This window comes from Hemiscyllium ocellatum, chromosome 2 (assembly GCF_020745735.1).
Source record: "Hemiscyllium ocellatum isolate sHemOce1 chromosome 2, sHemOce1.pat.X.cur, whole genome shotgun sequence".
Taxonomy (NCBI): domain Eukaryota; kingdom Metazoa; phylum Chordata; class Chondrichthyes; order Orectolobiformes; family Hemiscylliidae; genus Hemiscyllium; species Hemiscyllium ocellatum.
In genome coordinates this window covers 65548318-65565653 of record NC_083402.1, presented here as the reverse complement: position 1 = coordinate 65565653, position 17336 = coordinate 65548318, and the positions used below count along the sequence as shown (strand labels likewise).

Below are 17336 nucleotides of genomic sequence, written 5' to 3'. Positions count from 1 at the left end.
TCATGCCCGAAATGTCGAATTTCCTATTCCTTGGATGCTGCCTAACCTGCTGTGCTTTAACCAGCAACACATTTTCAGCTGTGATCTCCAGCATCTGCAGACCTCATTTTTTACCCTAATAGGTTTTCCAACCCCATTTTGCTGCTTTCTCCCCATAACCTTGGCAAACAACACTTATCAGTCTCGATTTTAAATATACTCAATGATCTGGCCTCCACAACCTTCTGTGACAATAAATTCCTGAATAAATTGTCTCCTTAGCTCTGTTCTAAAAAGTCTTCCCATTACTCCCAATGCTGTGCCCTTGGGTCCTCATCTCTCTTGCCAATGGAAACATCTTCCCGACATCCACTCTGTCCAGGCCATTCAGTATTCTGAAAATCTCATTCAGACCTCATCCTTCTAATCTCCATCGAGTATAGTCCCAGAGTCATCAAGCGTTCCTCAAATGTTAAGCCTTTCATTCCTGGGATCATTCTCATGAATCTCCACTGGACCCACTGAGGTATTGGACCCAAAATTTGTCACAATACTCTAAAAGTGGTCTGACCAGAGCCTTATAAAGCGTCAGAAGTACATTTCTGCTTTTATGTTCTAATCTTTTCGAGATGAATAACAGCATTGTATTTGACTTTTTAACTCCTGACTGAACCTGCAAATTCACCTGAAGAGAAACCTGGAAGAGGACTCCCATTCAGAAAATAGTCCATGCCTCTATTCTTCCGACCAAGGTGCATGACCTCACACTTTCCCACATTGTATTTCATTAGCCATTTCTTTGCCCACTCGCCTAACCTATCTAAATCTTTCTAAAGCCTTTCCACCTCCTCAATACTATCTGTCCCTCCCCTTAATTTTGTATCATCTGGAAACTTCACCAGAATGCCCTCAGTTTCTTCATCCAGTTCTTACTGTATAAAGTGAAAAGTCCCAACACTGATTCTTGTGGAGCACCAGTAGTCACCAGCATCCATCCTGAGAAGGACCCTTTTATCCTCACTCTCTGCCTTCTGCCAGACAGCCAATCTTCTGTCCATGCTAGTATCTGGCCTCTAAAACCACAGGCCCCTATATTACTCACAATTCCAGGTTTCTAATTTCCTGGATGGTGGATTTGATGACCATTTAAAGGCTGTGGGGAACAAACAAAAATGGACCCATCCATGCACCAGAACCACGTTGAATAAGGACTAAAAAGTGGAAAAACATACTGCTTTAAATCAAGGGAACTGTGGAAGAAGATGTTACAGTTTTAAAAGCAAATTACTGGAACTTGTCGTGAGTTCTGACCACAATGTTGCCTTATTCAAGTAATGATGGAAGATGTTAGATATCTCTTATTTGTTTGTGTGTGTGCACGTGCATGTGCATATCCGTTGTATGTAGGCGCACGCGTGCACATTCACGCCTGTTGGTTTTTGGATTCACTAATTGTTGTGTGCTCATAAGAGTTTGCCATCTGCCTCAAGGGTCACAGTCTGTTCTGGATTGATTCTTGATTATTTTGAGGTAGCAATCCCTTCAGTGAAAAATCCATTGCTGAAGATATTGCTTTGGTCCACTTCTTCCTTCTCCTCTTGATGCCTGAAGCTTTGTTATTCCTGCAGACGATGTCACTTCATATCATCTATACCCTCTGGTGGCCTAATGGTACCCACATGCCAGTGGGTGTGTGCCTGCTGTGTCATTCTCCCTTCATAGAGCCCACCCAATCTCTTGGGTGTTCATGACTCGTCTCCAATATGTTGCTGTCTCTATGCACCTTGCCTGCTGCAGACTGTATGTGTATCATGCCTTTGATAACATTTGAATATGACTCAATGATCTGTTAAACACTTTTGTAGGCATCATTGCCAAATCAGGTAGGTTCTTGAATCTGCCTTCACTCACTCTGAAAAATACTCACTGGCACCCGGAGTGCCTAGTCTTGATATCACTGATACCTTGATAATCCCTAAATTAAGATTTAATACGTAAAACTAATTGGACCTATTATATGGGATTATAACTCGCTATTACATGGGATTAGATATTGGTCCCTGAAGTATTAAACATAGGGGCTTAGCTCTTCTTGAAGATTATCCTTGACAAATTGATTGTTAATGTATTGAACAAACAACAGTATGTTTTTGCAATTTGAAACATATTCCTATAGAGACAGGAGGAGATTTGAGGGTAGTCCTAGAGTAAGTTCTAGTCTCCATGGAGTCTTGATCTACTGCCAACTACCACTGCGTTAATTGAACTTGTCATGCAGTGTTTTTACAGTATGTAACAAGTCAAAATTACTGAATTTTTATTTTTAGAATATCTGGTTACTGGAACAAAAGCAGAAATGTAAAACAAGCTGCTGGTGCTATAAGTATTAGAACATTTTAGAAGTCTTTGAAATATATTTATGACACAAACCAATAATTCTTTTGTAATTATCAATGTGAAGATCTGCAGTGATGATTGTATGTGGGTAAGACCAAAAGATGTAGGAGCAGAAGTGGGCCATTCACCCCATCGAGTCAGCTCTGCCTTTTAATGAGACCACGGTTGATCGGATAATCTTCAAATCCATTTTCCACCTTTCCCCCAAAACACTTGATTCCCTAACTTGTTAACAACTTATCTCAGCCTTGAGTATACATGATGACCTACTCTCTACAGCCCTCAGCAGTGAAGAATTATATATATTCGCTAACTTCTGAGAGCAGAAATTCATTCTCATTTCTGTTTTTAATCAGTGTGCTCTTATTCTGAGATGATGCCCTCTGGTCCCAGACTCTCCTACAAATGAGAAATCTTCTTTCTGCATCTAGCCTGTCAAGTCCCCCAAGAATCTTGTACTTTTCAGTAAGGTTACATCTTATTCTCTTAAATTCCAATAAGTACAGACTCAATAAGTACAGATCTACTCAACCTTTCCTTATAAGCCGGTCCCACCACACTCAGTTACCCTAGTGAACCCACTTTAGAATATGTCCAAAATTAGTATATCTTTCCTTAGATAAAAGGGCAAAAACTGTTCAAAGTATACCAGGTGCAAATTGACTAGTGCCTTTTATAGTTTTGACCAGATTTCCCTATTTTTATATTCTTTTCCTTTGAAATAAAAGCCAACATTCCATTTGCCTTCACTATTACCCACTGAACTCAAATGCTAGCTTTTTGTGATTTATACATGAGGATTCCCAAATCCTGCTGTGCTGTAGCACTTCAGTCATTCTCCATTTAAATAATATTCAACTCCACTATTCTTCCTGTCAGAGTGCATAACTGCATATTTCCCCACAGTATATTCCATCTGCCAAGTTGTCCATTCACTTAACCTGTCAATATCCCTTTATAGACTCTGTCTGTCATCCTCAGCACTTATTTTCCAACCTGTTTTTGTGTCCCCTACAGACTTGGCCATATGACAATCACTTTCCTTATACCATTTATTAATAAATATAAATAATTGCGACTCCGTTATGTGATACTCCATTCAACACTGAAAATGTCTCCATTAATTAACTTCCTGTCTTCTGTTATTGTATGGAATGGTGGAGTGGATTTGTTGGGCTGAATGGCCTACTCATGTTCCTACATTCCCATTTATGAAGCTCAAGATCCCATATGCATGCTAATCACTAACTAAATGAGCAGTTCAACCTTCAAACATCTATGCATATGAAACACCCACTTCTCTGACCCTACACTGCTTAGAACTGTTCCATTTAGTCAGTGTTGCCTTTCCTAATCACCTCTGCCATAATGCATTACATAACATTTCAGTATTAAATTCTACCTCACTGTGTTGGACCATTCAGTGTAAACAATTTACCCACTTTTTCCCATTGCCTCCATGAATGGATTGACACCATCTGTCTTATAAGTTAGCCAATCCTCTATCCATGCTGAAATGCTGCTTCCAACATAATGTGCTCTTAGCTTTTTATTAGCCTAATATATGGTACCTTATCAAATGACTTCTGAAAAATTAATTTATTAAAACCCTGCTACCTCTTAATCTATCCTTCTTGTTAGCCCCTAAGAAATTTGTTTGGCATGATTTCCTCTTGTGAAGCCACATTGATTCTGCTGGTCATTCTAATTGTTCTGCTGTTGCATTCTTTTTTAATAGAGGCTAACATTGTCCAATAAAAGATATAATATATAAGATGTAAGATATTCCCTTTTTAAATAAAGGTCTTACATTGGATTTCTTTCAATCATGGAATCCCCACAGTGTGGAAGCAAGCCTTTCAGCTTATTAAGTCCACACTGGCCCTTCAAAGAGCATTACACCCTGACCCACCCTATCACTGTAACCCTGCATTTTCCATGTAGGGTTAATCCACCTACCCTGTACATCCCTGGACAATTTAGCATGGCTAATCCACCTAACCTGCTCATCTTTGGATTGTGGGGGGGAAACCTGCACAGACATGGGGATAATATGCAAATTCTACTCAGACAGTCACCTGAGGGTGGAATTGATCGTCCCTGGTGCTGTGAGGCAGCTGTGCTAACCACTGAGCCACCATGCCACTCTAAATTTCCAAAACTTTTCCTGCACTTTTCCAGAAGTTCCTGGAAGATTATTACATGTGTATCCACTATCTCCGTGGCTATTTCTTTTAACATCCTCAGATACATAATCAGATCCAGGGGTCATATTTGTTTTTAGCTCCATTATTTCTCTAGCACTTTTTCTCTAGTGGTAGTTATTGTATTTATTTCCTCTCATCTATTTTCCCCTTGAATATTTAATATTTGTAGATTGCAATTAGTGTCTTCCATTTTGGGATTAATGCAAAGTATTTGTTCCAACTTCTCTGCTAGTTCCTTGTTCCCTGTTTTTATTTTTCCAGCCTCGTTCTCTAAGGGACTCATCAATCAGATTACTCATCCACTCACGATGATAACTTCTTGTATAACTTTTCATATATTTCAAGAAGTTCTTCCTATATGCATGAGGCAATATTCCTATTAACTGCAAGGAACTTGGGCCTTTCTTTAGACATGTATTGTCCATTACATTACCATTAGTTATATGTGACTCAATGGCAATCTCAACGCCACTTACATTTTTGACTCCTAAATAAAAATGAATAATAAACAGTCATTTGCTATGTAATTTCAATACTTATTTGGATGGTGTATGTCCATGAACTTGATCATTTACAAAATGTCATAGAGTCACAGATTCATTCAGCACAGAAATAGACCCCTCTTTTCATGCCCCTCTGGCTATGATAGATATAAGGATATAAAAAGATCTCATGAACTCACAGACATTTACAGCAGAGAATTTAACTCATCAATCAATAATGATCTGACTGCATTCATCCTATTTTCCAGCTTTTGGCTCATGACCCTCTAGGCTATGGTAATGCATGAATATCAAAACACTGCTAAATGTCACAAGAGTTTCTTACTCAAGTTCCCTTTCAGGCAGTGATTTCCAGTTTCACACCACACTCTGGGTGAAAGAAGTTCCCTTGGCTCTCCCCTTAGCTTTTTACCTCTTATCTTAAATCATTGATCATTGACCCATCTATAATAGATAAAACACCTTCCTGTCCACCCTACCTGTGCCCCTCATAATCTTATACACCTCTATCAGCTCTCCTTTCAACCTTACCTGTTCCCAGGTAAACAACCCAAGCCTATTCAATCTTTCCTCATAGCTCAGACCCTCCAGCCCAGGCAGCATCCTGGTAAAACTCCTCTGCATCCTCTCTTAACGCAGTAGCATCTTTCCTAAAATGTGATGACTAGAATTGCAGTATGGTAGTTGTGGTCGAACCAGAAATTTATACAGTTCCAAAATAACCTCCTTGCTCTTCTGTGCCTTGACTAATAAAGGTAAGTATCCCTAATGCCTTCTTAATCACCGTATCTAGCTGCCCTGCTATACTTAGGAATCTGTGGATTTGGTCCTTCTGATCTTCAGTATTTTCCAAGGTTCTACCATTCATAATGTAATCCCTTACTTTGGTGGACCTCTGTAATTACATTACCTATTACCTTTCCAGATCGTATTCCATTTGCCCAGCTGACCAGTCTGTTGGTATCCTTCTGCAGTTTGTGACTATCCTTCTCAGTATTTGGTATCATCCATGAACCTCTTGATCAATCTTCCTGCGTTTATGTCCAAATCATTAATGAACACCACAAATAGCAAGGGCCCCAGAGCCAAGCCCTGTCAGACTGTACTGAAAAAAGTCTTCAATCACAAAAACATGCCTTTACTATCACCCACTGCTTCCTGCAGCAAAGTCAATTTTGGATCCACTGTGTATTTTTGCCATGAATCTATGGGCTTCTACTTTCTTGACCAGTCTGTCGACCTGTTTTGTTTGTCCTTCAACTCTCTTGCACTTGCTGGTCTTATCCTGGTGTAACCACAACAATTTGTTACTTCTGTTTCATCTGGGAGTGAATGTCACAGCTGGGAAAGGAGTAGTTCTGTTTTGATGCTATGTGGACAACTCAGCATTGTCCAAGAGATCATTAACGCATTCGTTATATCTAAATAAGTTGAAGAACTCATTTTGCACATTATCGAGGCTTTGACAATCTGTTTCAGGGTATTACTATTCCTTTATTTCAGAAACCCTTTTGAAGTCACAGAACAATTTATTCATCAGTTTAATCATGCAAAAGAGCAAAAGGAAAAGGAACAAATGATTGATGTGGCTCGTAAGATGCTTACCAGAAACAAGGTATTGGTGTAGAAGCTTTAAAGATATGAAACGAAAAGCATTTCAAGTGAAAATTTGCTTAATTGGCCAATATGATCTTTGTTGTATGTGTTAACAGTAGAAACTAATAGGAGACTCAGACAGTAATACATATAGAGCATTTGCTCTCAGAAGTATTCATCGTCCACATGAACAGTGATGCATTTCAAATGTATTCTTGGTTCTAAAGCATTTTGGCAATCATGAAGTCTCTTTTCATATATTGTTTGTTCATTGCATTTTGGTATCACTGGTTGGGCCAGCACTTGACCCTTTGTTCCCCTTGAGAAGGTAGTGGTAAGCTGCCTTCTTGAACCACTGCAGTGCTTGGGGTCTAGGTATTCCGACGAGAAAGGTTGAAACTGTCTGGAAGTCAACATCGCACTGGAGAAGCGCACTTCTCTATTTTTAAATTAACTCAATCACTAATCAAATAAGTCACCAATTAATAAGGAACAAACACTGCTCACCAGGGGCAGCGTAACAATAAAGGGAAAACAAGGGAGGGAACTAAATTAAATTAGTGCTGGGGGGGAGGGGGTCCAAATTGACGGTGACCCAGCAAGTCTGAGTCTATAGACTTGGGCAAAGTGGGCCACCCCCTTCCACCACACTCACCAAATCATTTAAAATAGTTTTTACTTAATGTAATTAGTTGCTCAGTACTGAATTTAAACAGTCTAGTCTCCTGCAAAAATGACTAAGGAGAAGGGAGCCCGCAGTTCTCAGCAGGCAGGAAGCCCTCCCCTTCCCGAGGCAGCTGCAGCCGCCCTGGGGGACTTACCTACAGTGGTGAGCCTCGTGGAAATAATTTCCAAACTTGACGTGAAGATCACGCCTTCATCGAAGTGTCCCAAAGCCAATGGAATTACAAAAGCACGACCGAGATATCAAGGAAATTGAGCGCTAAGTCAGAGGGCCGGAGCTAAAGGCCACGACCTCCGAGAATCGGCCGTGGGTCAGGTTCAGATGCTTGAACAGTGAGTCCGGATCTTAGAAAATCACATCGACGACCTCGAAAATCGAAGTCGTCGAAAAAATATTTGTTTGCTCGGCCTTCCTGAATGGGAAGAGGAAGGCCAGCTTACAGCATTCCTTTAGCAGTGGCTTCCACAGCTGTTAAATCTGGAGGCTGGATCAGGCCAGGTAAGGGTGGAATGGGCCTACCGGGTTGCAATGCGTGGGCCCGGCTTGAACTAGCGCCCCCGCCCAGTCCTGTTCCGGCTGCAGAGCTACAAGTAGAGGCAGATGCTCTTAGAAGCCTCCAGAAATCTTGGGAAAGATCCCCAAGCCACAATTTATAAAGGATCCAAGATTATGCTATTCCAGGACTTCTCCCCAGGTTTGGTCCAAAAGAGGAAGGTGTTTGACGAACGAAGAAGCATTTAACGGACTTAAATATTCAGTACTCCTTGCACTAGCTAGCAACGCTACGCTTTAGCCATGAAGGGTCGATGTACAACTTTGGATCGCCGGAGAAGGCCAAGGAATTTTTGGACTCTCTTAGATAAATTGTAGGAGTTAATTGATGTTGTTTTGCCCTCCCCCCACCCCGGTTTACCCCCTTTTTTAATCCCTTTCATTACCTTACTGCTTAATATTATCTCTGGGGGGGTGAGGAGAGGGGTTTATTTATTTGTTCTTCACTTAGCGATTTTCTCCCCCTTTTTTTCATAGGCCGGGGGTGGGGTGGGGGTTTGGTTAATGTAGGTGACAGGAGGTGGTTATCTTATCCTATTTTATCTCTGTCTTTAGGAGTGGGGTTGTTTTCCCCTGTTATTTTGTATTACTATATTTGATTATTATTTGTTGAGACTGTAATTTTATAGTTATATATGTTCGTACATGGTATTAACATTACCAAATATATCCAAGTGTTGGTGTGGATGAGGGGGAGGGGTAGGGTACTCACTGTTAACTCTAGCTCTGTAGTATATTTGAATTTTCTTTATACTATCGTGGGATGCCTGGGTCAAGGGTGTGGCACTGGTTGGGAGAGGATATGATGGGCTTTTGGAAAGGAAGTGATGCCCATTGGGGACAAGGGGGAAAATCTCCATTTAAATGTGTTTTATATTTTTTTAATTTAGAAACAGTTTTTTATTATATTGATGTGAGTGTATTAAAGAGCCTTTATTTTTGTGAATTTTGTATGTTCTATGTTCGGGATGTTTTGGATGGGGCTTCTTCTCCCGAGGAGTCTCGGACTTGCCCAGACGATTATGGTTAATTAGTCGGTTAAATGGTGCACCTGGAAAGTCAAGGGGAGTAATTCACCAATCAAAAGGATGAAATATTATCAAACCTCAAGAAGAAGGGGTTGATATAGCTCTCCTACAGGAGACACACTTATTGGATAAAGAACACTTGAAATTATGACAGGGTGGATTTGATCAGGCCTTCTTTTCTTCCTTTAGCTCAAAAAGTAGGGGAGTTGTCATCCTTATTTGGAAGAATCTCCCTTTCAAAATCCTAAACCAGATAAAAGATGAATCTGGACAATATATTCTGATTAAAGCCCTTATAAATGGCGAGCAATATGGGATCTTAAATCTGTATTGTCCCCCGGCACATCGTTTTAAATTTTTAAAGGAAGCCTTCTTAAAATTGATGGCTCTCAGTGCTCGTCATATAATTATAGGGGGAGATTTTAATTGTATTATGGATCTGGAAATACATACGATTCCCAACAGTACTGCAGCAATATCCCCCAGATCCAGGCAATTGGTGAATTTGAACAAAGAATTAGGATTACTAGATATATGGAGATGCCTTCACCCCCAGGGCAGAGATTTTTCTTTTTATTCCAATCCACATAAATGTCATACCAGAATTGATATGTTTTTTGTCCCCTTGATTTTTAAAAAAATCCATATCATCCTGTAAAATAGGTAGTATAACAATTTCTGATCACGCTGCTGTATATATGGAAATCAATGTCTCTGGACAATGAGACATCCCCCCAGCATTGGCGTATGGATTCTTTCCTGATGAAAGATAGTAAATGTGTAAAGTACTCAAGAATTTAAAACAATTTTAGAAATTAATTCCGGTACGGCTAGCAACCCATCAATGATGGGAAGACCATCAAAACTTATGCACGAGGTTTGATCATTTCATACGCAGCAACCCAGAAAAAATTAAAGGGAGAACAACAGCATCTGCTTGAAGCTCATTTAAAAGCAGCTGAAACAGCATACGCTGACAGACCTTCTATTGTCAAATTACAAAGGATTACGGCCCTTAGGACAGCTCTGAACATCACGCTTACCCAAACGGCTAAGAGGAAAATATTATTTGCAAAACAAAGGTTATATGAATTTGGCGATAAACCTGGTAGATACTTGGCATTTCTCGCAAAGAAAGAAAGGCCCTTCAAACTATCACGTCTATCAAGGAAAGTACGGGTACTCTGATTCCTGATCACAAAAGGATTAACACAATCTTTAGAAAATTTTATTCTGATTTATATAAATCGCAGGATTGCGAAGATAGAGCTAGGAGGATGCAGTCATTTTTTAAAAACCTGACCTTTCCGGACCTAACTCCAGAACAGGTATCGGTCCTGAATGTTCCCTTAACAATCCAAGAAATACTTGACGCAATCAGGCAACTTCAGAGTGGTAAGGCACCTGGCCCAGATGACTTTCAAGCTGAATTCTACAAAGAATTTACAGGAATACTGGCTGGCCTACTTATGGACATGTCTAACTACTCATACAGTTAGGGCTGTCTCCCGCCTTCGCTGAAAGAGGCGAATATCTCTCTTATCCTCAAAAAAGGAAAGGACCCAGAAGATTGCGCGTCATACAGACCAATATCCTTGCTAAATGTAGATTTTAAAATCCTCTCAAAAACATTAGCATTGAGGCTAGAAAGAGTGTTGCCACACATCATAAAGGAGGACCAGACGGGATTTATTAAGGGCCATAGATCATCCAATAATGTTAGAAGGTTGATTATCCAATAATTTTGAATGTGATTCAAGCCTGCCATCAGGGAAAAGTAGTAGTCTCATTAGACGCGGAAAAGGCATTCGACAGGGTTGAATGGTCATATCTTTTTTACACATTGGAAAGGTTTGGCATTGGAAAGGTGTTTACCAAATGTGTCTCAACACTGTATAATGATCCCAAAGCAGTTGTGATTACCAATGGACTAGGCTCGGAGAGCTTCAGTGTGGGTAGAAGCTGCCATCAGGGATGTCCTCTTTCGCCATTGCTATTTACGCTAATAATTGAGCCACTAGCAGAAGCTATATGGGCTGACCCTAATATAACGGTCCCGAGGATTGGTACAGGTAAACATAAAATTACCCTTTATGCAGATGATGTTCTTCTATTTCTCAATAATCCCCTGATATTCGTGCCTCACTTAATCCAAGTTATTAATATATTTAGTGCATTTTCAGGCACTAGAATTAATTTCTCAAAATCAGAGGCTATGCCAATGGGTGACCTTGCTAGTATATCCCACCTATTGGATGGATCCCACTTTCCCTTTTGGTGGTCCCTGGAGGGTTTCTTATATTTAGACATTTTTATTACCCCAGTATTTGGCCAGCTATACAAGGCTAACTTTGTGCATTTACTGGAGAGGGTAAGGCAGGACCTCCAGGGATGGGAAGACCTTCCAATTTCCTGGTTAGCACGAATTAAAATGAATGTCCTGCCCTGTCTCCTATACCATATGAGAATGCGTCCGGTAATACTGCCGAGGTTGGCGCTACGCAAACTGTATGGCTGGGTTCCTTCATCTGGAATCATAGACGGCCCCTCATTAAGCTGAAGAAGCTACACCTTCCACAGGCAATGGGAGGACTGGATTTTCTAGATTTTAGGAAATATCAGTTAAGTTTCCTATTAAGCTACATAGCCGATTGGGTCTTGTCTGACCCGCAATCAATCTGGCTGGACATCGAGGCTTCTCAAGTAAAATGCCCAATAATTAACCTCTTATTTTCAAACAAGAGGAAAATCATCATGGATCACTGTAAAAGCCCTGTAATACTCAATACAATTAAAGCTTGGAATATAATATGGCAAAATGAGAGCAATTCACATAAAACATGCCCCTATACTCCGATAGTAGGGGCAGGGGGGATTCAACTGGGGCTTACAGATGCCACATTCAAACTCTGGAGATCCAGGGGTATCTCCTGTTTTGGGGATCTGTTTAAAGAAGGGGTCCTGATGTCTTTTGAACAGCTGCGTCAGAAATTTGGATTACCTAATGGTGATCTCTTTCGAATCTTCCAAATTCCAGATTATATACAGAAGAAGACTACGCTATTAGATAGTCTTTATAAATCAGACAGTGAACGTAGAGTGTTATGGCCAATGGGGGTATGTTTGGTCAGCACTCTTTATCATTTATTAAATGATGAAGTATCGGAAGATATGGATAATCTGCTTACAACATGGGATCAGGATTTGGGGCTAGAAATCTCTTTAGAAATGTGGAATGACATTTGAGAAAATGCCAGAAACATTTCCATCTGCAACAGAACTCAGGCCATTCAGTTGAAGATACTTCACAGGGCTCATATAGCCCCGGACCGATTGGCAAAATTTAAGGCAGGAGCATCTCCAATGTGTCCCAAATGTAAAATAGAGGTGGGCACTCTTGTACATTGCTTATGGACCTGTCATAAGATCCGTAGATATTGGACTAAAGTAGCAACTGCTCTGACAGAAATCTTAGGAACGGAAATTAGAGTGGATCCAGTATCTCTCCTTTTGAGATTTTCGAACTTACCCTCCCTGGATGTGCACGGGAAGAGATTATTTTCCATTTTCTCTTTCTGTGCAAGGAAAAATATTTTGGTTAACTGAGTGGCTGAGGGCCCCCTGGATTTTCAAATTGCCACAGAATAATCATGGAATATATTCCCCTTGACTTCCTTACAAATATGGTGCACCAAAAAACAGAATTATTCCATAAAATATGGCAGCCCTTCTTGAATTATATAAATACAGATATTTCGGCCATCCTAACAAGGGCTTTTATTTAATTGAGATGGCGAACCTGGCTGGTCCGGGGCCCCTTGGGAGAGGAATTCCGCACGATTACGGGTTTTGTTACATTTGATGTTAACACATTCCGAGCATGTATCTCACTGCACAATTTCTGTGTTATCTGTCATTTTTTTTCCCTGAATAATGTAAGAGATTTAATTATACACTCTGGTTAGTTGTAGGTTAGATTAGTAGTTAGTTGAGTTTTGTTTTTTTTTCTCTTGGTATCTCTTTTTTCTGTTTGATAGATTTTGGTTATTATTTATTTAAGATTTAATTGTATATCAATGTTTGTACTTGGGTTTTTTTTATTTGTAAACTTGTAAAAACATGTTAAACTTTCAATAAAAATATCGATAAAAAGTAAAGTAGTGTTGGGGAGGGAAATAAAGCACCCAGCCTCAAAATCCCACTTCTTAATCAACATGTCCACATTTGTAATGACATACCTCTGGAACAGATGGGACTCAGACCTAGGCTATTATCACTGTGCTACAAGACGTCTCACAGAATTCAGCTCTTTTTTTATTTTGGAACAAACCACCTAATCATCCATTCCATAAGTGAACATGAACAATGACATTGCCCTCGGAACTTAACCCCTTTTTCTTTCGTACACCCACCAACAAATCACCCACCTAACAATTTAAAACACAAAACAATTTACAAGCATTGTCCATCAGCAATTCCATTGTCTTTTGTGAAAACTCCTCCAGATGGTCTCATGTGATGTCTCATAGAATCTCAACAGTGTAGATATGGGCCATTTTGTCCATCAAGTCTGCACTGACCCTCTGACGAGCATCTCACCTAGACTCGCACCCACTCCCCCCACCCTACCCCTATAACCCCATACTTACCATGGCTAACCCACCTAGCTTAATGGCTATTCTAAATTTTTCTGATGCTTCAGCTTTAATTCACACACTTCTGCTGGCATGTAATGCATAAACTGACTGCAAGAAAGTTCAAGTTGACTGTTGTTCCTTCAAGTGCTGGAAGATTGTCAATGCAGTGTGGAAAGAAACTTTGAGTTCCAATCTTATACCAGTTGTTATGGGCTAATCTCCAAGCTATCTGTAATGGATTTTTTGCGTGTATTACCTATGCCAGTGCAGTTTGTCAGTTACAGTTCAGCTGATTTGCCAGTATTTTGTGCACCTTCTCAATACTGCATAGTTTCTTTCACAAAAGTCATTGTTGAACAGACTTTCTGAAGCAGTCTGCATTGCTAGAATATTCAAGTTCTCAAAATTCATTTTTAGAAAATTCCTCCCTATTATCCATTAAGAATTTTGTTGTGATCTAAGGCTTGCACTGACTCATTTTTCCATGATTTCATCCACGATAGCCCATCTGTGCTAATTGTTTATCACCATGGATCTGCTAAACTGGTTGCTATGGCTGCAAAATTTAAAAAATAGATATTCTGATCTTTGCCCCATACCTTCAGATTGATGGCTACTACTTCATTAAACTCCCAGGCTAAAAGAATACTTACAACCAGGAGTAGTGGTGCATTTCATTATTTAATGCATTTATCACATTGCAATGTGATCTGTTCTACAGCGGATTTGTATTCTTAATGTGTAATTTGTTAACACGGGAAGTAGTTAATGCCAAAACGTTGAATGTATTCAAGAGATGGCTAGATAAAGCATTTAGGGCAAATGGGATCAAAGGTTATGGGGAGAAAGCAGGATTAGGCTATTGAGTTGGATGATCAGCCATGATCGTGATGAATGGTGGAACAGGTTTGAAGGGATGAATGGCCTCCTACCGTTCCTGTCTTCTATGTTTCTATCCATAACTCTGACATTTTTTAACAGTAGGCTTTTATTTTTATCAGGAGGAATGAGTAAATTATTTATACAATTTTCACATAATCCTCTTCCCATCACCCAAAACGCAATAATACTACTTGGGCCTATCAACGGTAAACTCCAGGTTTCCTCTATGGAATACAGTCATACCTCAATCCTGTGATTTGTAAATTTACTGCGATACTAATATACATATTCCATCATTCTCCTTGTCCAAATGTATTTTCACTTTTCTCATCAAAGACTTACTCAGTAATTATGATACAATGCAGTCCTACAATTTCACAGGAGAGAACCACATTCTTTAAAGATGGTAATGAATTATCATCCCCAAATCAAAACCAGGTGGAACTTTCAAATTCCTTGACCTGATTTTTGATTGCTTTGTCCAGGGTCTCCAAATAACAGTTCAGCCAATATGTACACACTGTCAAGATACAATCTCCACTACACTACCTAGTGTGACACAATTTAACGAGGCAGTAGCTAAGATAATTATGGGCTGACCCAAGTCTTCAGCCACTAAAATAATGTTTTCTAGCTGTTCATCGTCATTATATTCATTTTCTGAGCCACCTGTTTCATGGATTGCTTTAAATACTTGACTTCTTTTCCTGACTCTGATATTCAGAGACTATTGACTGTTGTCCATGGATTTTTTGGATTCGTTCATGAATGGCTGTCATCTTAATCCTGCATTTTCCCTTGATTCAAAAATTTATTAAAGATATGAAGCTCCTCAAAATGTATTTTGACACTTGTGACCAACCTCACTGACCTTGAGAGTCAGCAATCAGAGAACACCTCTGGGACACCCGGATCAACCAACCCAACCACCCCGTGGCTCAACACTTCAACTCTCCCTCCCACTCCACCAAGGACATGCAGGTCCTTGGACCCCTCCATCGCCAGACCATAGCAACACGACGGCTGGAGGAAGAGCGCCTCATCTTCCACCTAGGAACCCTCCAACCACAAGGGATGAACTCAGATTTCTCCAGTTTCCTCATTTCCCCTCCCCCCACCTTGTCTCAGTCCCAACCCTCAAACTCAGCACCACCTTCCTAACCTGCAATCTTCTTCCTGACCTCCCTGCCCCCACCCCCACACCGGCCTATCACCCTCACCTTAACATCCTTCCACCTATCGCATTAACAACGACCCTCCCCCAAGTCCTTCCTCCCTATCTTTTATCTTAGCCTGCTGGGCACACTGTCCTCATTGCTGAAGAAGGGCTCATCCCCAAAACATCAATTCTCCTGCTCCTTGGATGCTGCCTGACCTGCTGCGCTTTTCCAGCAACACATTTTCAGTCAGCAATCAGTGTTTTCTTCATTATCTGTGTCACTGCAGCAGTCACAACATGTCCTATACAGATACCTGGAAATTGTTGCCTTCTTAACAAAAAATTAACTGCAGTCATTTCTCAAGATGTGAGTCATTACCACAAAACTGAATATTGGTAACCTGCTTGTGAACTGATTGCTCAACCTATTAAGACATCAGTATAGACTCTGAAATGTCTAGACTGGATTTCTTTAGCCTTTTATTATAACCTGTCAAACACCATGCTTTATTCTTCTCTGGACTAATTGCATATTACATTTATCAAACATTGACAACACCTTGTAGACTTCAATCGTTTTTGTAAATTCTGTCCACATTAGAATATTTTAATCTCTCTTCAGCATTCAGTTCTGTTACATTTTGTTCTCGAAATAGTTTATTTCTAATTTCATTCCTTCTCAAGAAAGATAAAGCCAAAGCCATAGTTTGCTGCTTCTTGTCTAGAAAAGTGACCTGAGTCCATATCTCCACCTCATTCTTCCACGGCTCCAATGACTCTAATTTGGAAAATGCTGGTCGCTTATCTTCATTTGTGATCCTGAAGCGTGACTTAGTCATTTCACTTTAAAAATCACTTTGCTTCTGTCAGAAACAAGAATTATTTTTTGCTTTCTGTTATTTTTCAGCTAAAGAGATTAACATTCATCCTTTGATAAACCAGTATCTATATGTTGAATTGGGCAGCCTAAGTCTTTGAGAAATTTGCAAAGGTTTTATTGTAAACCTGTAATATAAGACAAACATCAATTTTTACAGTTCACCTTGTTGCCTCCCTGATGCCAGGGTCAAGGATGTCTCAGAGAGGGTGCAGAATGTTCTCAAAGGGGAGAGGGACCAGGAGGAAGTCATTGTACGCATTGGAACTAATGACATAGAAAAAGAAAAGAATGAGGTTCTGAGGAGGGAATATAGGAATTTAGGCAGGAATTTTAAAAAGTAGGTCCTTAGGGGTAATAATATCTGGATTATTCCCAGTGCCACAAGCTAGTGAGGTTAGGAATAGGAGGATAGAGTAGATAAATGAGTGGCTGAGGAGCTGGCACAGGGAGAAGGATTCACATTTTTGGATCATTGGAATCTCTTCTGGGATAGCAATGACGGCTTGAACCTAAATTGGAAGGGGATTCTAATATACTGGCAAGGAGATTTGCTACAGTTACTCAGGAGAATTTAAATGGGTGGGGGAGGATTTAAACGAGTTGGGAGTGGTGGGGGGTGCGCGGTGGTGGGCCTGGTTAGTTGGTGTGTGCGACCCAGGCAGATCGTGAGAAAAGAGATCAGACTGAGACTAGTACAGTTAGGAAAAGGAACAAGTCAAAGAGTCAAGGCAGGCAGACACAAAGCAGAGAATGAGGCAGGACCAATAAATTAAACTGCATTCAATGCAAGAGGCTTTAACAGGTAAGGCAGGTGAACTCAAGGCATAGTTG

At 40.2% G+C, this 17336-nt stretch overlaps 1 protein-coding gene across 2 annotated transcripts in view; it reads left to right on the top strand.

Annotated features, from left to right (window-relative positions):
* The window catches only part of tmem232 (transmembrane protein 232), a 134044-nt gene that overhangs the window by 9650 nt on the left and 107058 nt on the right, over window positions 1–17336 (top strand). For both annotated transcript variants that reach the window (XM_060844391.1, XM_060844383.1), the window contains exon 3: window positions 6590–6701. In XM_060844391.1, the coding sequence (XP_060700374.1) occupies window positions 6590–6701 (112 nt within the window). The remainder of the gene's footprint in view (window positions 1–6589; window positions 6702–17336) is intronic.